At 37.3% G+C, this 21,550-nt stretch overlaps 2 protein-coding genes across 2 annotated transcripts; one reads left to right on the top strand and one right to left on the bottom strand.

Annotated features, from left to right (window-relative positions):
* Positions 1–396: 396 nt before the first annotated feature.
* LOC140148072 (EEF1A lysine methyltransferase 2-like) lies at positions 397–14,773 on the bottom strand. The gene is made up of 6 exons (XM_072169925.1): positions 14,616–14,773; positions 10,545–10,610; positions 8,406–8,520; positions 7,284–7,388; positions 6,677–6,902; positions 397–1,503 (listed from the first exon to the last, which is right to left on the bottom strand). Exons 1-6 carry the CDS (start codon positions 14,756–14,758, stop codon positions 1,379–1,381), a joined length of 780 nt encoding a protein of 259 aa, XP_072026026.1. The 5' UTR covers positions 14,759–14,773; the 3' UTR covers positions 397–1,378.
* On the top strand, positions 14,746–16,473 carry LOC140148074 (DNA-directed RNA polymerase II subunit RPB11-a-like). Its single transcript, XM_072169927.1, is given in 3 exon segments — positions 14,746–14,958; positions 14,960–15,211; positions 15,898–16,473. Coding segments are annotated over 3 exon segments (354 nt in total). The 5' UTR covers positions 14,746–14,892; the 3' UTR covers positions 15,934–16,473.
* Positions 16,474–21,550: the final 5,077 nt, after the last annotated feature.

Genomic DNA, 21,550 nt, shown 5'->3' with positions numbered 1-21,550 from the left:
CATGGTGATAGATGACATAATATCTTCAATGAGCCAACGCAAAGTAATCTACATCTAAAAGCATTATGAATTATAAGCAAGGATCAGAACATGATCCCTTATAAGCCATCTGGGATTTTAATAAGTCATTTTTTGTTATAGTTATTGTCCATCATTTATCAAAAAGCGCTCAATGCTGCCCATGTTCAGGTCTTTGTAATTCCCAAAGCATCAGACGACAGCCAGGGTCTTAGCTAGGATTTGATAAGTGCGCATCATTTTCACCAAAACTGCCTATCCAAATTTTGACCATGAAGAAACCTCAGACCTCTGCCCCTTCTGGGGGGGTTCAGTCAGTTCAAATAGCTTTTGCTATTGCCATGACTGTTTGTCTGGTTTTGTTTTGGTTCACAAAACTGCAAACATTATTTTTAGAATTTAGCATATGTCACAGACATTGAATTTGCTTGTCCCAGGAGCAAACTGTGCTTGTGCAAAATGATGGGTGGATGGATGGCTAGCTAACACTCTGACGACAGCACAATACAAAAGTGTTTAAAATATTTTCATATCAAGTTGTTTTCTAAATTAGCAAAATAAAACATTAATCTGGAAGGCGGTTATTGGCCATTGTTAATGTTGTTCATGAATTCAGCGATGTGACAAAAGTATTTTCTTGTGTGGAAATACAGTAATAGAGGTTATCCACTTTACTCATGCGTGACTTCTAACAAAAGGCGCTGGTTCCCGTAGTATTCCTCATTCAAACTAATTCAATGCACGACCTCGGAGTTACCTGCATGACTTTGGCAGACTATTTTGAAATAGCCATGGTTGCACATGCAGGTACTTCTTTTGAAAGTCCTAAACAAGGTATAGGAGTCGCTGGTAGGATATGCAGCTTATAGAACACGGATAACCTCTATTGCTAAAATGACTTTCAGAAGCACTTGGTATGATCAACTCACTTCAATGCTCCTGAAAAGAAGGCACTCAAGGCAAAAAAACCCCAAAAAAACAAAAAACCTAAACACCAAAAAACAAGTATGTTTCCTATAGTAATGTATAAAGTGTTACTGTCCTAAACAAACAAATTTGGTACAATTGCCTCCAAAAAACAAAATGCCTGCAGGAAACAAACTTGTTTTTGGGTTTGTTTTTTTTTGCCTAAGAAGTGTGCACAAAAACCATTTTTTTATTTCCTATAATCTTAATGCTGGGAATCCACCAGATGCTGATTTGGTCACATGGTATCTCTTCACTGGGCTGGCATCATAGTGAAAAATGGTTCCACTGGTTCCAAATCTAGGAAGAAGGCATTTAAACAGGGCACTTGCACATACCACTTAAATACATGCATCCATGTGTGTACTCTCTGATACACCTCTTCTTTAATTGGTCATGTATTAGTATTTTGACTTTGGCTTTTGTTCAAAGTTCTTAAAATCAGAGTTGTAACAGTGCTTCCCTTTTGTCCTCCAAACGAAAAAGTAGGTGCAGGTATGCTCTCTATCACTTCAAATTCTGGAAAGAAAACAAAAACAAAATGAAAATTAAATAAATTTTAAATAGATGTCAATAAACAATTGGATGCCAAAATGACCAAAAGTCACAAAGAAAAATATATACAGCTAGGCAACACATATACAGCAACCATATTCACAGAGTTGTTTTCTAATACTGTGCATCACATCAGCGGATCAAATCGACTCATACATGTATAAAATGATAAAATTTAATGTTGTTTACAGCTTTGATGTTAATTGCTTCATACAGTTGTGTGTGTGGGGCAGTGGCGTGCGCAAAGGGGGGAGGGCAAGGGGGCAACGGCTTTTGTTGGTCATTCGGGGGAAATCGGTCATTTTCGGGGGAAATCAGTCATTTCTTACAACTTACACTGCTAATCAGACTCCATTCAGGGGGACTGAACACCCTGACCCCCCCCCCCACTTTCAATGTGCTGTGAACGCTACTGGTGTGGGATGAGTGGGGGTGAGTGTAAAGAGTGTGTGGGGAGATTTGTAAACATCAGCAATGGGTGTCTACTTAAAAATGGTTCAAAAATCATTCAAATTCATTCACACATCAATGAGATAATTAGAATTCTACAAATAGACTCATTTTTGGACCATTCTAATAAGGCAATACACATTAACAATAATATGCTGCATTGTAGTTTAGAAGGGAAGAAATAAATGAAGTAAACTCCCAGCATCACTGGAAAGGAGATAACTTGCCTGCCATGCCTTTTCTGTTATTTATCAATTTTGTAAGTAGCTTGCTGCTGAAATGTGGTTCTGGAGAAGAATGCTAAACATCGGTTGGAAGGAGAGAAGAACAAACAGAAGCATCCTTGAGGAACTTGGTGTGAAGAGACAGCTGCTTGGAGAGTTGGTGACAAGAAAGCTAACCTACCTTGGGCACATCCTCAGAGGAAGTGGCAGTGCATTAACACTCCAGATAATAGAAGGAAAAGTTGAAGGGAGAAGGAGGAGAGGACGGCAGAAGAAACAATGATTTGACAACATCAAAGAATGGACAGGAATGAACCTAGTGCAAGCCAAGTGTCTAGCTCAGAACAGAACAGCTTGGAAGATAAGGAGTTAAGGAGATGCAGCCAGATGGTGGCCAATCGTCAGTAGTGACGGCGGCCGAAGAAGAAGAAGAAGAAGAAGTATCAGTTATGATCTCCTGTACTTGTGTAATATTTGTTTGTGTGTATTGTATACCTTGACTGCTCACATTAGACCCAGTTTTAACCACCGTTTGTCAGTGGGAGCTGGTAGCCTAATGGATAGAGCGTCCATCTAGAGATCAGAAGATTGTGGGTTCGAATCCCATGCCCACACATTCCCTTGCATTTTGGGTTGTGTGCTGGTTTGAATTTGTGCTTATTTGTTGTCCTGTTTAATTGTAACACTTTGGGTTGGTAAACTCTTCCTTCTTTCTTTATCATTTATTGCTTATTTCACCATCTGTGGGAGATTGATTGATTTATTTTAAAACTTTAATATCTTTCATCTACCATTGTATGAAAATAATTGGTCATTAACAAGTGTCAATGTCTAATCCTGTAAAATATTCTCAGTGGCAAGGCATTTAAAATATACCATTCACACATTTGACTTAATCAAACATGGTTGGTCACCAGTACACTAGCTGCCAAAGGACACTCATGGTTCTGACTTATCATCAAACTAGGGAGTCCTAGGTTTATCAGGCAATTCCCTGCTGTCCAGCCTCCTCACAGGTTAAATTACAGAAACAGCGGTCACTCTGGATGCCTGATAAGTGTACATATATAGCTAGAAACATTAATGCTGTCAGACAGGAATGGCTGAACAATCCTAATATGAGTGTATGTTGCAACAACTTTCCACACATTTCAAGGGCGACTTTCAACAGGATTGTGCACCATTTGCATTGGCACCCTTCAGAGAATGCAGTTGAGACATGTTCTAAACTCATGAGACTTTCAGCGGAGGATTGACTTTTGTACCTGGCTGCTAAATAGATCCCAGAATTCTCATAATGAACTTATATTATCATTGGCGTGAAAGCAACTTCTCCCTTGAATGATCAAATATCAACCTTCAATGAGTGTTGCTCTGTATGCCACACACAAGAACCCTCCAAGCTACTTCAACTATAACAGGACTTGATTAGACTTACAGGTAATAACAGATCTACAGCCCTGTCTTCTTTGATCAAACTGTCAAAGGACAATGATACCTGGACATGATCAATGATGTCATTCTGCAGCTCAACCAGTGCTTCCACCACTAGCAGAATGGTACATTCCCATGACTCTGGTAGAATGGGGCACCAGCACATCGTTCTAGACAAGTCAAAGACCACTTGCAGCAGCTCTTCCCAAATAGGGTGATTATTAGGATCAGCCATGCCCAAGAATGGCCTGCAATGTCACCTGATTAGCCCTTTTTATGGGGTTACATTATTTATTTAAAACATCCAGCAGAAGCCAGACAAAGCCTAATACTGCTCAGAGGCTACTACATTAAAGGATGCAAACCAAATATGATGGGACATGACTATGGGGAGAGGTCCCATTTTAGAAGCAGGAGAAAAACCAGAGTACCCAGAGAAAAACCTGCAAGGACAAGCATGGATCGGCAACCAAACTCACATGTGGCAAAGCAGGGAATTGAACCCTGGCCGCAGTGGTGAGATGTGACTCAGTGAGTGAGAAGACCACTACACTAACCCGTCCTCCAAATTTACATTACGGCTCCTCTTATTGACATTTAGGCTAGGATGTACCTGACACCACCTGGAGGCATCTAGGACATTTGGGATAGGATCACAGCAGACAGTAAGGGCTGGTGTATCGTGCTGTGCTTTACATGCTTGTCTGTGCCCAGAGATGTTTGGACATGAATGGCTAGCAAGCGGAGCTGCAGTATAATCATGATAATTATACAAAGAAGAAAGGGAAAAAACAAACAAAGAGACTTATGCAGAAAAATGACAAAGAGACTGATAGATTTTTGACATCCATTCATATTTCTACTAATTTTACTATATTAGTGAATATGAAGACACCAATTATTAAAAACATTTAACTGCAACTGTTTCAACTCTTAATTTATTTAGTAAACATATTCAGAAAACAGATGCAGAAGCAACTCAGAGAGAATGTAGAAATTTTGACCAGAGACTGGTACCATGAAGAGAAACATGGCTGAATCTCTTGAAATCCTGTATGATTGGCAAAGTCTTAAGGTCTCTCAATAAAGATATTTCTCAACATTGGTTTTAAAATTATCTGTTCATATATGTGCAACATGGGACATTTTCAACACAATTTAATTCTTGCAAAATTTGTAATTCAGTTATTTCAATGCAGACAAACTAAACTGGAGAGAATGTTTATACGTTGTGTAAATATTATTATTATGTATTTATTTGATATGTTGTGTAATCTCATTCCAAATTATAATTTATTTTAAACAAAGTCAATATAAAATATTGAAAACTTTGCCATTTCTTTTTATGACTAACAAAGGTACATTTGTTGATCATAATAAATGGAAATGGTAAAACCTACTGTGTATATGCATTGTTTGGAATCATGAGTATGACGTGGATGCTTTTTCATTGAATGGACTGAATTTGGGGTGTGTTACGAAATCAGGATTATCTCAGGTATGCTTGACTAAATCGGAGAGAAATTTATACCATTGATAAAGGACACTAAGGGCTTTCGTAATATACATGAAATAAGAAATTATATTGTATGTTATTCAAGTTACAGCAAGAAACAGAGGGCATATTTTTAGACACCCTATATGATCTCACACCACCACAGAAGGTCACATAGAGATTTTTTTTTTCTTCACAGGAGTGACTCAGTTCATACCAACATCTATATGGTGGTTGAAATTAGCCCTTGCCTGATCCCTCTGACTAACAAAATATATAGGTTGACCGTCAATATTGTTACAAATGGCCCTGGAAGTCTGTGTCTGGGAATTACCAAATCTACATGCAAAATCATGCTAGAGTTTACAGAAAACAGAATAAAAAGGCTGCTAAATATCATTAAAAATTACTTGATCTCTCCCATCTGTGGTACACTTGCAGGATTTAACATTATTATTTCATGACCAATCCAAATTTAGTCAAAATTATGCAAATTTATTATTTATTATGCGAACACCCCATTGAAATTGAACATTTAGTTCCAAAGATATGAACAGTTGAAGTGTTTCCAAAACAATATGCAAGAAAAGAAATGATTGTCTTCGCTTAGCTATGTCTGATAATCAATATATCCAACTTCCGACTGATTTTGCTTAATCACATCACATATTTTGAACATACACACTCGGCAGTCCACGCTTTATAATGCGTGCCGGTTCGAAATTCTGAAAATTGGTGAAAGCGTGGGGGTTTAAACTTTTTGGGCAAAAAGCGTGGACTGATATAAAGCGTGGGATTAAAATAAAAAGCGTGGCGCTTCTTCCAACTTACAGTATATTTTTATTGAATGATAAAATAATCATAGTTCCAAGAAAAATCACCAAAACTTGCACACTATGTCGCAAGATAAAATTCCATTTGATGCAGGCTCGCGCTTGTTTACGTGAATCCAGTGCAATGTACACAATATCCTCCCCGGAAGCCCTGCCAAAACACCTACGTCATATGCAAATGTCCGATTTTCCATGACGTGTTATTTTTCTTTACATTGATCATATATGAGTGACGTCATTATCATGCATAATTGATTGAGCGAAGCAGCACGGAAGAAGTAGGATATAGTCGCTGAACATAGCGTACGTCAAGTTTCATGACAAGAACAACATTTGAACGCCATAAAAGTACAGTTATTCATTAAAATGCTTATTTTACAGTACAGTAGTAGTTTTTCACATATAATTTGCATTGTTCACGTAATGTATCAACTTTTAATGGAGAGAAAAACATCGGACTCGCACGTGTAGGTGCAGAATTCGGCGTACTTGATACTTCGAACCAAATTGCGTGTGACTTTGTCAGTTTACAAATAGCGGAAAAAGCAAAAAGTGGTGGGGGTCAAGAATTTTCAGTATAAAGGGTGCCTCAGTAAAAAGCGTGGGGTCAGGAATTTTCAGTATAAAGGGTGCCTCAATAAAAAGGGTGGGGGTAAAATAAAAAGGGTGGGAGTCAAACCCCACTGCCGAGTATGACATACCTGGCTTAAAATAGTTTGTCAGTTCTGTTTGAGTGTAATTCCCAGACACGATTACCAGCACACCTTCTGATTGCAGCATTTGGTTGACATGTTCCCTGTAGAGTTTCCTTAACTTATCACGGTCATCGTCTGCTAATAAAATGGCATCGTATGTCCCCTTATCGATGCACACATTAAACTTTGGTGTCTGCAAAATTGGATCATTGGCATTCAGGATGTCAGCGACCTGCGAAAATAAAATTGACAAATAATTATCATGTATTTGGACAATATTCTCATGAAAGTTATTCTGAGTTTTTTTTATTGCAGGCGAATCATGAAATTGATATGAATTTATTTATCATCATTTGGTGATATAATTATTTCCTTTTTGTCAAACAACAATAATATGCAGAAGATGGCAACAATGGGAAAGCTTAACTTTTACTCCAGATGCTGACAATTCAAACTGATTTGCATAAAATCATGCAACAGCTGTCACTCAACTAACACAGAATACAGATTAATCAGCTAGTGGCTCTGAAGGCTTGTGGATACAAGCTGCAGACTATCACAGAGCTCTCTGTACATCCCTGTTTTTACACACACAGTTGACAAATGATCTTACCTTATAACATATATCTAATTGATCTGCTTTGGCGATGGTTTGAGCAAGTCGTATTGCAGGTTCTGAGTAGTCAACTCCTGTAAGACACTTGTAGCCATTCTTTGCCTGGATGTTGATAAGATAGAATAGTGAGAAAGAATTCAGTTTACTACATGTAGAAGAAATATTCCAAGTAAAGAAGTTTTTTTAGTGAAAATGCTTTGTGCAATAAAATCTATGACTATTTGTGCAAAAAAGATGTCTCAAATGTGAACATCCATATCAAAATGATGCACTTGTCAGCTGCTACATGCGTCTTATTTTACATAAAAACTAGGAATAAATACCAGACTCATCTAACATCTTAAGTAGAGGTCACTTCAAATCATCACCATTCACATGGTTTAGGAATACAGAGAACATTCCTAAACTATGTGACTTGGGGATGATTTGAAGTGACCTCCACTTGAGATGAGTCTGATATTTATTCCTAGCTTTTATGTAAAATGAGACATAGAGCAGCTGACAAGTGCAACGTTTTGATATGAATGTACACAAATATCTTGGTGATTGAAAAGCTCCAGTAACCAGCAGCAATAAAGAGAAGCATGTGGTGGCCATGATGGTGCATTTTATGTTAACAGTTAAAAGAAACCATGTAGGCCAAGAAAAACTGATTGATTGCTTGTCCATATATCTATTTGAAAATTAGGGTTGATAGGCTGGATCTTTTAAATACCGGTACCAAATAATTTACCACACTCACAAAAAAGAATTTCGTAAAATTACTGCCTATAATCTTTTGTACAATAAACATGTTCGTCAAAATTAGGGTTGTTGGCAGAGGACAATACGCTAAAAATTAATTATTTTTGATTTCAATTTATCATGTACATATATGTAGAAGAACTTTTGAGTGAGTTTTCACTCCACTGACTGTAAACATAGGTACAATTACCGAATAGGGTGCAACTTGCTAGACTTGAGTCCAGTCCTCGTTTACGGAGTTTAGGGTTTAGGGTTGGGGTAGGGCAGTCTTGTAATAAGACTAGTGGAGTTGCACCTTATTCGGCAATCGCTCCTAAACTTATTTTATTAAATCTTTTGCCAAACAATGTTGCAACTCATGCAAATTCTACTCACCAGTTCCACCAGTACTACTCCATTTCCACACCCTAAATCCACTATAGAAGCATTTTTGTCGGTAATATTTTTGCAAACCCATTTTAGTATTCTCTGCATGCTATTTTCACCATACCTAAAATGTGTATAAAAACATACAAATTAACAAGCAAGTTAAACAAAAGGTTGAACAATGTTTATGATAGTGAGTGTCCAGACTCTATGCTGTTCTTGATTCCAGAACTGGTCCAACTGTGGAATGCAGGGTGTTATTTGATCTTTTATGGACACTAGTTATTATTATTATTATGTATTTTTATTATTAAAAAACATTTAGGGGCTGTGCAATAATTATGAGCCCTGGGGAGGGTAAAATTGGGGGGGGCAAGAAATTTTGCCGAGCCAAAAGGGGGGGGCAAGCAATTTTGGCAAGCTGAGAGGGGGGGTAAGCGATTTTTGGCACACATTCATGGGGCGCTTTTTAATAAAACGCTCTAAAAGGCTTAGAAAAACACTACGGAAACGCTTAAATATGCAAATTTTCCTGCTCGCTGCGCTCGCAACAGGTATATAGACCATTTAAGGTTTGTAAGTTGGGATCCCAAAAATTTGGCATGCGCCAGGGGGGGGGGCAAAGAATTTTTGGCCGAGAGGGGGGGGGTGTTTAGCGATTTTGGCAGGCCGAGAGGGGGGGGGCGATTTTTGGCGAGCCGTTTGGAGATTTTACCCCCCCGGGGGGGCTCATAATTATTGCACAGCCCCTTATATGGCACTCCACAAAGCACAGAGCGCCTTACAAGAAAACATATAAAAATCAATTCAAGCAAATATACAAAGCAATTCCAACAATTCAAGCAAAAAAAATACAAAAACAAGCAGCAAAACTAATCTGGATAAAGATGGGTTTTCAGCATGCGCTTGAACTAAAGCCAAGAATTTTCTGCTTTACAAATGCTAAATTGCGCTTTTCTCCGCTTTGTAATTTTAGCACATTTCTGACATAATAAAATTTCACAAGAATCCAGCGTAGTAGCAGCGCAATGCACGTGTCTGAGTCATGTTGAAACACGTTCAAAAGGTCGGGAAAGCCCCAAGAGCTATTTTAGTCGGGCACGCAAAGGATTGTGGGATACTCGAGCTTGCTGTGAAAATTTTATGTTTTTTTCTTTTCTAGGTCATTTTGCTTTTTTTTTTTTTTTTTTTTTTTTTTCTCAGAAATACATTTTCCGCTTTACTTCTGAATTCTGTGATTTTCGCGGAATTTCCGCAACACAGAGGATTCTTGGCTTTAGCTTGAACCCAGACACCGACTCCTCCTCTCTGATCTCAGTAGGGAGCTCATTCCAAATTTTGGGAGCACCTATGGCAAATGAAGCATCCCCAGCCTTTCTAAAAGAGTGAGGAACCCAAAGGCGGGTGAGATCAGATGAGGAACGAAGCTGAGACCCCGAGACCAAGCGCAACATTACTATTCAAGAGATGAATTAGATCAATCAGGTAACCTTCAGCTTAGTTCAGCTTAGTAAGAAATGTAGGGGGTCCTTGAGGTTTGAGGCTATGAGGTACCTTTACTGTTCTCTTTAACTGTGTAGGTTCCAACGAGACAATTAGTAGTACAACTTTAGTTTGATTATTTGTTAGAATATATGTAATATGTGACCATCCACCACAACTGAGCCCGGATGTCTCCAGTGCCACTATTGAGATATGCTCCATTGAACTTAACAATAAACAATAGGAAACAAAGGATTTATTGACTGTTTTATTGATTTTTCACTACTTAGATGTCAAGTACTATAGACATGATATACATCATTTTAAAGCTAATTTCAAGCAGAATATTTTGGTTGAATATCTCAAAAATGATGATTGGCGACTTCAGGGCTCACTTGTGCTGGATGGTCACATATATTATAAACAATTAACTAACTTAGTCAGTTGCTCAGAAGTCAGTGGAGAAAAGTAATTGAGCAGTTCTTTCTTCAGAGGCAATTATTTATTGGCAAGAAACTTGTGGCTATCAGACAAAAAGTATTTCTAAGCCTGTTTCCAAAAGACTGCCATATATCTTATGATCATTGGTTTAATTGGGTTTTTACTTTTTAATCAAATGCATGATTGACTGCAAGTCTTTCCAAAAGTTCAAGAAGACATTCTTACCAGATTTCTCCTACATCTCCTATATCTTGAAAATTAGCAAGTTCACCTTCATATGCTGAATCCCAGCTGGAAAGATCAAAGGGAAATAAATATAATGTAAATATCATTTACATAAGCTGGCATGGTCACTTCAGAAGTTTTAATGAAAAAAAAAAACCCGGACAAACAAACAAAACAACAACAAAACAAAAAACCAGACATTTTAAGAAACTATTAATCTAAATAAATGATAGACAACTGATCAGTGGCAACCATTCAATTGTAAGCCTAATTTTAAACCTTTCTAATATCAGTTAATACTTAAAGTAGACCATTTCAGGACTGGTGTTGTTTTGAATCATAAGTGGGAAGTGAGCGTTTCTGCGCACACCACATGTATTAGGCCTTAAATGTACCTGCCCTATTATAGTACATAGTATAGAGGCCCTGCATGCTTTTATCGCTTGTCTCCAAACAAAGGCTTTGAACCGGTGTCCTTCACCGTAATGCAGTCCAGTCCATTCAATTCAATGTTGTCATCAACCTATTTGATCGTAGTTCATTTGAACAGAAAGATTCAAGCCAGGTATACCAACTTGGTGTGGGGAACAAAGACAAAGACAAGATAAAAACTAATGCAGTATGTAAACCAGAATGGAACTAGAACTCAGTAGCAAACAAGATAAGCTCAGAGCAAAATAAGCATGTCTTACGAAGTTCTATTTGAACTTGCCTTCAGTTTTTGACTTTAAATTTTTTTTTAAATTACAGTATGTAGTTTTCATTGTTTGCTTTTATATTTTGTTGTCTGTCCCTGAAGAAGAGCAGTTTATCTGCTCGAAACGTCGGTTGTATTTTTGTTAACTTTGTCTACCATCCCTGTGGTTTTGGATTTTTTCTAGTGCAGACGTAACAGTGCATGTACACCATTCTGGTTTACATATTGCATTAGTTTTTATCTTGTCTTTGTCTTTGTTCCCCACACCAAGTTGGTATACCTGGCTCGAATCTTTCTGTTTTTATATATTCTAGGTATCCTCTCTTGTATCATCCTTTGATCCTTGGTGTGTTTTGTACCTTGTCTGTTGGAGGCACCATTACCTACTACGTAGTTCATTTGTTATGTGTGTGAGACGAACTGTTGCGATAGATTGCAATCATGCTTTTATTGAATGCATTTGAGAAGTCCGCTATATTTGCGGTATGATACGTCATATGCACAACCTCTAGTAACTTGACTAGGAGTATAACTTATAACTCAGTATAAGGGGCTAGGTGCATTAATTATGTGTACCCCAGGTGGTGAATTCTCAAAATGGTCTGCCAAAATCTTTTGCCACCCCCCCTTTGGTTGTGCCAAAAATCTTTTCCCCATTGCCATGCCAAAAACTGTTTCCCCCTTTTGATATGCCAAAAGTCTCCCCCCTTTACACATGTCAGATTTTGGGGAACCCGAATTTAAAACCTAAAATCGTCTAATATCATATTTATATTTGCTCGAGAATTCTAGCCAAGAATTTGCTCACCGCTAACTTCACATTCTAGGCTAGAGACCATTGCATTCAAAATCTAGTCGGATTCGCTGAAGCATGACACTGTGTAAAGCAATGGAAGTTCAGAAGTAAACACAGCCGATCGTGACAGGCGATTGCATCAAAAATGTTGCCAAAATATTTTAGACTGTCCAAAATAGGCAAATCTTGCTCAAAAGATACAGTTGACTCATCGAAATAACTTTCATCCAAATTTCAACATTAACAGACCGAAAAAATGATAGCAACGCACTCTAGCATCGAATGCATAAACTATCGTGTGCAAATTCAAAGCTAGAGTTCTCAAGTAAATTTATATGCAAGTGCAGCAAGCAGGAAATTTTGCATATTTGAACATGTTCCTAATGTTTTCCTACACCTTTTTAGAGCGTATAAATATAGAAACGGTGCCCAAAATAATGTGCCAAAAATCGCTTCCCCCCACACGACCTGTCAAAAATCGTTTGACCCCCCATCAACCTGCCAAAAAATGCTTTCCCCCCTTTTTGGCCTGCCAAAAATCTCCCCATCCCTCTATAATTCACCACCCGGGGTAGGCTACATATTATGCTTGTTTCATACTTTTGTGCCGCTTGCCGCTGAGCGGCGTGACGCACACGCATTGCAGACAAACGGATACAATCGAAGCTTGTCATTGGTTAATACGTCATGGAAGTATGACGGGGGCATTATTGTACCACCCCTACAACTTTCAACTACATCATACATGTAGCATGTAAAAGAACTTGTATTTGTACATATATACATAAGGCCAAATAAAAAAATAAACATGTTTCACGTCCCCTCCCGCTTCCTTTTTTGAGGTTTTCTCAAATAAATTTTTATTTTTTGAAATTCAGTTATAACTTTTCAAAAAATATGTCTTGGAAGTTGGGATGCTTTCTATAGCCTTGTTAAGACACAAGAAACATTTTAGGAAGGTTTTGTGATCATTAGAGGGGTGTAACTCTCAGAACAACAAATAAAAAAGGGCCTCCTTAGCCCTAGAACTCTGGCCATAGTATCCGTTTTTACTTCCACTAGGGCCAGAGGCACTTACATTGAAAAAATTGTTGGAGATGGTTGAACGCAACAGAACAAATAAATGATGAAAATTGACCTTTTCATTGTGTTCGTGGGTCACCGCAAGAGCTGTAAAATTCCATTTGAAAAAACATATTTTTCATATTTATGCACACTTTCCCTACCTATTTAAATGAACCTCAATATTGACCATCATATTGTACCCATTTGTGTTACCTTCAATTCGACGATCCCTGTTGATTTGCCGTGAAAACGCTTGCATTTACTTGGAGGGAATTGTTCGGTTCTTCCGTTATTTACATCATTGGCATCATTTGACCTCTTGACCTGATGCGAAATCTTCCCTATAATTGAAGACCGAATTGAAAAGACTAGTTTGCGTATGACGTCCCCAATCAACCAGACCAAAAATGCCGTACTCATGCAGGTCAGTAACTAATCACGTCGCGCCTTTGCCCTGACGTCAGACGCAAACTAGTCTTTTTAATTCGGTCTTCAATTATACCATCATGCAACTGCATCTGACCTCGCCACATCTCGGGGTCGTCATGTCCATTTTACTTGTGGGGTGGATAAATGACGGAGTAGTGGACTAGGAATAGTAAATTAACATGAAACGTAAAACACCTGTATAAAACGAGAATAACTCACGCATGTCCGACCGGCCGGCCGCCTGTTGGAATAAAAATACACGCTGGATTGTCTTGGAACTCCAAATGCTTTAGTTACAAACAGAGATTGCGCTAGTAAAAATGCATTTCAGCCCCTGCCAAAGTTCATTTTCGGACTCCCCCGTAAAGTAGAATAGTCCAGATTATCGTAACCTTTGACATTGCCAATATCACACAAATGTCGTCAATTTCATACCGTAAAGAAGTATGAGCAAGTTTGTGAAGAATATTGGTAAGTTTAAAGGCCAGATATCAGGCTAACGAATATGATCTGCATATATAGAAAGATCCGATCGTTGTCCGAACGTCAAAATTTGATAAATGTCAATGGTACAATTCCAAGCACGTGAAAGTCATGAGGTCATTTCTCAACACAATACCTGTCAGAGGATAATTTACATAGGCACAAAAGACCGTGTTCAACGTGGCGTTACTCAGCCAAACATGGCAGAGTAGGTCCCGGATGGTCGTACATGTTCCTATCTCCACAACGTTATACCTTTCCAACAAGGAAAGAGATACAAAAGGCGAACGTCTAGGCCTCCTCCTTTTTCCAGGCATTATTGTATGTACGGATTGTACGCTAAAACAGCTCCAAGTATGGGTATTTTCACCAATTTTGCGATAAAAAATAGAAAATAAAAAGCCCCCTCTTCCTCCTTTTTTTCCAAAACCCGGACGTGAAACATGTTTTATTTTTTACTTAGCCTAACATGTATGTTTAATAAATAAGCTTAACCAAACAATAATTTGACACCCCCGTAAAAAGATAAATTAACAATACACAGACGTATTCAAGATATGCCAGTTGTGACCAACACACATTGCTCTTATTCTTAACTTACTGTTCTTTTGTGCCAAACCTAGAAACACATTCCTTTTCACTTTCCATTTCTGTGTTTTCATCATGTTTTCTTTTTCCATGGGCGCTGCCATTTTCTTTTAGAGGGCGGTATTTGCCGACGGGCTTTGCGAAAAATAACCACATGCTGTCTCGAAAAAGAAAAATGTCTACAAGGAGAACGTGAAAAGTTGCCGAAATTTACCCTTATTTACCACTGTTAACGACTTATCTGGCTGTATAAACTATTTCAGAGTGTTCTACATACATTTCTCCACATCATGAATGCTCCACCGACGTTCGAGTCGTTCATTTTGTTCGACGGAGAGAAGAAAATCACCATTGAAAAAAGACACTAAAGTTCCCAATGCTGCAATTTTCACAGTCAACAAAGAAGATCACACACTGGGAAACATGTTGAGACAACAACTTTTAAAAGACCCTCAAGTGTTATTTGCCGGCTACAAGGTTCCTCATCCTTTAGAACACAAATTTGTGCTGAGGTTACAGACTACTGCTGACTACAGTCCACAAGAAGCTTTCACAAATGCCATCACAGATCTTATAAGTGAAATTTCTTTACTGGAGGAAAGATTTAAGGTTTGTATTTGTTGTAAGCCTAAAGTAAGAAGCAGAATTTGTTGGCATAGTTAACACTTGTCTAAGTACTAGTGGAGACAAATCTTTAATTTGTCCTCATTTGCGATCGGAAGGTATTTTGCAGAGACTAGCGTCGGTTTGCGATGAGTCCGTCGAAAATAAGTATGTCTGGTTATTAAACGTCGACCAGAATAAATCTTAAACAAAGACCCTTTGCACTGGCCGATTTGCCACTGTTTATATAATTACAAAGTAAACACAGGAGTTGGGATTCTGATTGGCTAAGTGAATCACATCATCACTTATCGCCAAGTTATCGGCACCTCGTACAAACAGGCTGGGCATAATTTACAAAATATTGGGAAATTGGGAATTTTGTCTTTTCTTCATCTATTTTCTATTTCATGGATTGTCTTTAATAGATTAAATTAATAATTTTTAAATACCCCCACTGGAATTATGTTACCAGTAATCAAATTATAAATTTAAACCATGTAAAATTTTAACAACAAAGTCTAAAACACTTTCACATGCAATAGCTGGACTATTTCTATTACACATTTGTATGCAACAGATCAATGACTGTCATCATGCCATACACCCATCACAATAAAACAAAGTTTTGACATATGGTGAACATTGGAACTGATATTGATACCTTGTATGTGTATTTTCTTTCTTTTCAGGTGGCTGTCCGAGAGAAGCAGGAGGGCCTGGAATAATGGAACTTCATGATCAGATGTGTGGAACCAACCTGTACTTTGGAGGTTGAATCAACGAATTGTGATTTTTATGGAAAATTCAAGCATTATGTGCAGCCTGAATTTCATGAACTTACTGATATTGTAAATAATTTTTACAGACAAAACTGTTGGTTGAATTCAAGAGTGTTGTAAGGGCAAGATAGCAAAAGTACTTGTGACCTCATTGTATTCAACTATCAAAATGTTTTTGTAGTATACATGTACATAAGTATGTATCGGCCTATAGCAGACGAAGGGTGTGGCCAGTTAACTGCATGTGCCATAGAAAATGTACACAAAATCCATCACTTCAACTTTCAATTACTCACTTAAATCATCAGGGGTGCTTAAACTTTTGTTTGAAAAATATGACCCCTAAAGTATTATGAAACTATTCTTAGCTTTCAATATCTAAGCAGCTCTTGCTTAATATTTTATACACATTTGCTATGGAGCAAGCAGATACACTGCGATGCATAATGGGCAAGGGCTTAGGCAGCCAACCGTGTAGGGACTTTACACACCCAAATTTGTAAGTACACACCTAGTTTTTTGCCCACATGGCCTATACTTTGTACGGTACACAAATCGTAAATTTTTTTAATTTACACACCCAAACCTTCAAAATCCTGCCTAAGACCCTGATAATGGGATACTCCCTTCAGCTGCTGTGATATCAACCAAAGTACTTGAAATGTGTATTGCACCTGTCTAAAGGTATTTTAAACATACTTTTCATCCTCAATGCTGATTGTTATGAATATATGCCATATGCATCAGGAAAGAAAGCAAGCATTTCAATCATATGATTGCGACTGAGATATCTATTTCAGATGCACATGGATCTACATTGCCAATGCTTTGGTAGAAAATTTTCCAAAGGTTCATTATTTCAAAAATGTTACCTTGTTATTCTTCAGGATCATTATTTGGTATTCTATGGGTTTGTTAAATTAAGAATGCAGAAATTATGAGCCATTGAAAATTGAAAACCATTCACCAGCTTACACTATTTATTTCAAATGCACCAAGTGCTTGTACAATGTAATGCCAAATTTTGGAATTAGCAGGGGCGGCTCTTCCATTGGGACTAATGGGGCAGAGCCCCACCCAGATTTTCAAAGTATTATGTGATTTTTATTAATCTTAAATACTTCTTATTTAAATTGCATAAATCTCAAAATATCCCTTATTATTGTAGTGGATATTCTATGTTTATCAGTGTAATTCATATGCTTTCACTTCTGCTGGGGATTTTTATATTTATAGCAAGTGTGTACCAAATAATAAACTGGCAACTCCAATGTGGAGCTTATCTGAGATAGCTCCAACAGCCCTTATTATCTTCATTGAAAAAGGGCATTGTCATATATCTGTACACCCTTCCATAAGAAACCATATGACCCCAAAGTTTATCAGTGGGTCTAACCTGTAATAGCTCCTAACCTAGCCTCCATAGCCTCTAACAAAGCCTGAAGTGTCATACCATTCAAACAATAATTTCCAATTGCCAAGTGAGTTTTCTCAAGAGACTAGATACTTTATCATCTACTCAAAGTTATGGCATTTGTGGTTAAGGTCAATAGGGTGCAGGGTATCAACTTTGTCCTTGTTTATAGGTGCATGATTCAGGGTGGCCTACATTGAACGACTAAAATATGAAGAGTTTTAGTGAGGAATTATATAGGCTCAATTTGTATTCATCAGAAATTTACACCCTGTAGGCCATTTGGTATAATGGACCAAAACAGATCAAGGTTTCAGTTTCTGAGAAACATAGTGATTTGACTTGCTGTATAGGCCTATCGGATATTCAGTTTAGTTTCATCTAGTTTATGTATGCGGTTGTGTCATCTTGCTGATGACGAGTAGTTTAACTTTAAGGTAAGATTTTTGTAGAAATTCAAATTCTCCTTGATTCATCCTAACCTATTTTATTTTCAGCACAATAGGGGCCTATAGTATACAGAGGATTCTGAGAAAATGATGATGATTTGCAAATGGAGTTTTCTTGTCTTTTTCCAAAATATGTTCAGCAAATGTTTTGAAAATGAGATTCAAAACATCAAAACTATTGTCAAGGAAAGTTTTCATTTTATTTTCATGTCATTCATCATGTTTCACTAGATCACTATTCATGTTTTTATACTTTTTTATACTTGTCACATATGGATCAAATTAGGTAAAATTTTGCACCAAATCGCCCCATTTTGGTGTGTAATTTTACAAAATTTCAAATTCTGAGGGGGGGCACATCCCCCTCAGACACCTCCCTGCTTTCGCACAAGTGCAGTAGGTCGGCGCTTTCAGCCGATTAGCCCCACTCAAGAAAAACACCCACCAGCCGCCACTGGGAATTAGTGAATCTCAATGTTTTATTTAATAATGAAATTGTCGATGATAATACCATGTGAGAGGCATTTGTTGTGTGACAGTGTTTTTAGACTCTGTAACATACGAGTACCTGTAGTCTAATGTATTATGCACAACCAGTAGCTGACTAACATACACATGTAGGCCAATACATGTGCATACATACCGTTTGTGACTCACATTTATGTAGATGCCCAGGGTGGAGGAAAATCATTTTAAAGAACGAGAGAACAAAATTATGTACGGTAATGGTCTAATGGAACTAAGTGAAAATCTTCCATATTGTAAATGCAAGATAAATGTGTAATTAGAGAATTCTGGCATTGTTTCAGCCTATGCTGAATATATCATATCATAACATTCCAAAGTAATAAGGCTAACGAAAGTTGATTCCAAGTTTCTCAACACCCACCCAAGTGACTGTTTTATTATGACCAAAGTGTTTTAATTATTTCCATGTAAAATTCAATTATCTGAAAATCGACATGGACAAAATTTAAACTCAAAATGTTAGACATGTCCTGCTGATGATTTAAGGTCTAGCTCTGGCTTTGTTGTAGGGGTAGTCATGAAATACAAAAAATCATTTAAATAAAAACACTAAAATCTTTTGTCAATTTGTAATATGCCTGTAAAAATCATCAATACAAGTACATGTAACAAAGTAATGAAATACAGCCAAATAAATAATGAAAGCGTCACATCGTCACTCAACAAAAATGTGACAGGAAACTTAACATCAACTTTGATTAGCTTGAAAAGTTAACAGCACATCTGGATTTATTCAAAAAGTGTTTATTCAAATAGCTCAACATTTTATGGCAAAACATAATCCATGATAATAAAAGTGTCCAACTCACTAAAGGTCCTGACCAGTGTAAAACAACACTGTGATATGTAAAGACAAGGTTACTGCCCAAATCCTAAACATAAACATAAAGTAAATTGCTGGTACTTAGTTACCATGGTTACTGCACAAACCTGGCCAATTGGCCTGGCCAACGATGTTAGACCTTTAATGCACAGTGTTATATGAGGAGAGACACAATAGAGGCTAAAAACAATACCCATATTCTCATTCTTTTGTTACCATACTTTTGTTCATAGTTTGTCATATCAGCATGATTTTTATGCTTACCCAACAATTTTTTTTGGAATTAGCATTGTTAAAAAGACCTCTAATAAAGGCCCTCTATTTTGAAAATGTCACACCCCTGGGGCGTTTAATGAGTAAATATGGTATATCACTTCATGCAAATGTGTGCATAACATGGTTTGGAATAAATTGTATTGTAGATACATGTAGTACTAAATAAATTTGTAGGGTGAATAGATGTGTCATACATTGTACAAATTGCTTTATTTTGTGTTGTGGAGTGTACATACATGTAACTTAAAATTAAAGGAGGTTTGCCTGAATTCATCACATCAAGGTATTACTTGAATGGCCTTAACCTAAAGCCAAGAATTTTCTGCTTTACAAATGCTAAATTCCGCTTTTCTCCGCTTTGTAATTTTAGCACATTTCTGACATAATAAAATTTCACAAGCATCTTACTTTTTAGTCGGGCGCAAAAAGGATTGTGGGATACTCGGCGTTGTAATGGTAAATCTATGATGGATTTTACTTTATTTTGATGAATTTTGAAGACCCATTTCATTTAGTATTTTATTTATTTCTTTATCTATGCCCGTGTAACGGGGCATAGATATTGTATTTGTTCTGTTTAGTCTTCTCCTTCTTCTCCTTCTCCTTCTTAAGACCACTTCTTTGCACTCCTCTAGCTCAAGAACCAAAGAAGTCTCGGGGCCCATACTTGGTACAATGATGGCCCATGACCCCTAGATACATCCTAGGGTACTCCCGACCCCAAAGGTCAAAGGTCATGGGCTACAGGGGGCAATATGTGTAAAATTTCAAACAGCTCTAGCTCAAAAACTATAGCGCCCTCAGGGTTCATACTTAGTACAATGATGGCCTATGACCCTAGAAGTATGCTATGCTAGCCACAACCCCAGAGGTCAAAGGTCACAGGCTACAGGGGACAATATGTGTAAATTTTTAAAACCGCTTTAGCTGAAGATCTATAGCGCCCTCAGCGTTCATACTTAGTACAATGATGACCCATGACCCTTAGATATTTTTTTGCAGTAACATCGACCCCAGAGGTCAAAAGTCATGGGCTACAGGGAGCAATATGTGTAAAATTTCAAACATCTCCAGCTCAAGAACTACAGCGCCCTCAGGGTTCATACTTGGTACAATGATGGCCCATAACCGTAGATGTATTATGTGGTAGCCGCAACCCCAGAGGTCAAAGTTCAAAGGCTTTAGAATGCAAATTAGGTACCAACTATTAACACAGTGTAGCGCAATAGGCCGCATTTTGTTAGGTACCTGTATTTGCAATGATAACGGCCTGAATCGTACGTCAAGGAAACTGATCACTTGACAACAAGAAATGTCTTTAAAAAAGACAATGCCTCCAAGATACCAGTGGGCACCTTTTGTTATTAGTTAAGGAGACACTTATAATGCGAGCTTTAAGGTAACGCTATTGGATTGAAATATGTGAGCCCATTCTCTCCTGATTACAAGACTGAACATTTTATTTTAATCGGATATTCGGTTACCAAAATATGGCCTGTCAAAATGGCACGTAACCAAGAAGTTGGCAACAACTTTCTTTTATTTTTGTTATGCAATGTTGTCAGGTAGGCCTTATTTTCTAATTATACAGCTCAACTTACCATACTTTGCCTAACCAGACAGTCCATTCCAAAATTGTTACTACACCGTTACATTTCATCGAATCTCTTTTTGATGTCTGTCATTTTGAACATCATACTTGAAAGATGTATGCTATGTAGAAACTTTATTTTGCAATTTCATAATTTGCATATTATTAGCATATTTGCAAGAAAAAACATGAAAATCAATAAATACCTATATTTTTCACAATTTCAATATTTTATTAGAAATTAAGGATGTAGGCCGTTTGTTATGACTTGATGAATGAAACTGTTAGACAGATTTTGATATTTTTGCTTATTTTTCCTTTTTTGCCCCAAAATGTGTAAAAATCACAATTTTTTGGATGACCTATATTTTCTTTGAATATTTATCAAATTTCTTAATTTAGGTATAATACAGTGCAGAAAAAGATGTCAAAAAAATCTGTTAAAACAGATTTCCAATAAATTGTTCCATTTTCATTTTTGG

Source organism: Amphiura filiformis, chromosome 3 (genome assembly GCF_039555335.1).
Source record: "Amphiura filiformis chromosome 3, Afil_fr2py, whole genome shotgun sequence".
Lineage (NCBI taxonomy): Eukaryota > Metazoa > Echinodermata > Ophiuroidea > Amphilepidida > Amphiuridae > Amphiura > Amphiura filiformis.
Note: the sequence above shows the minus strand (reverse complement) of the source record. Positions and strands in the feature narration are given on the sequence as shown.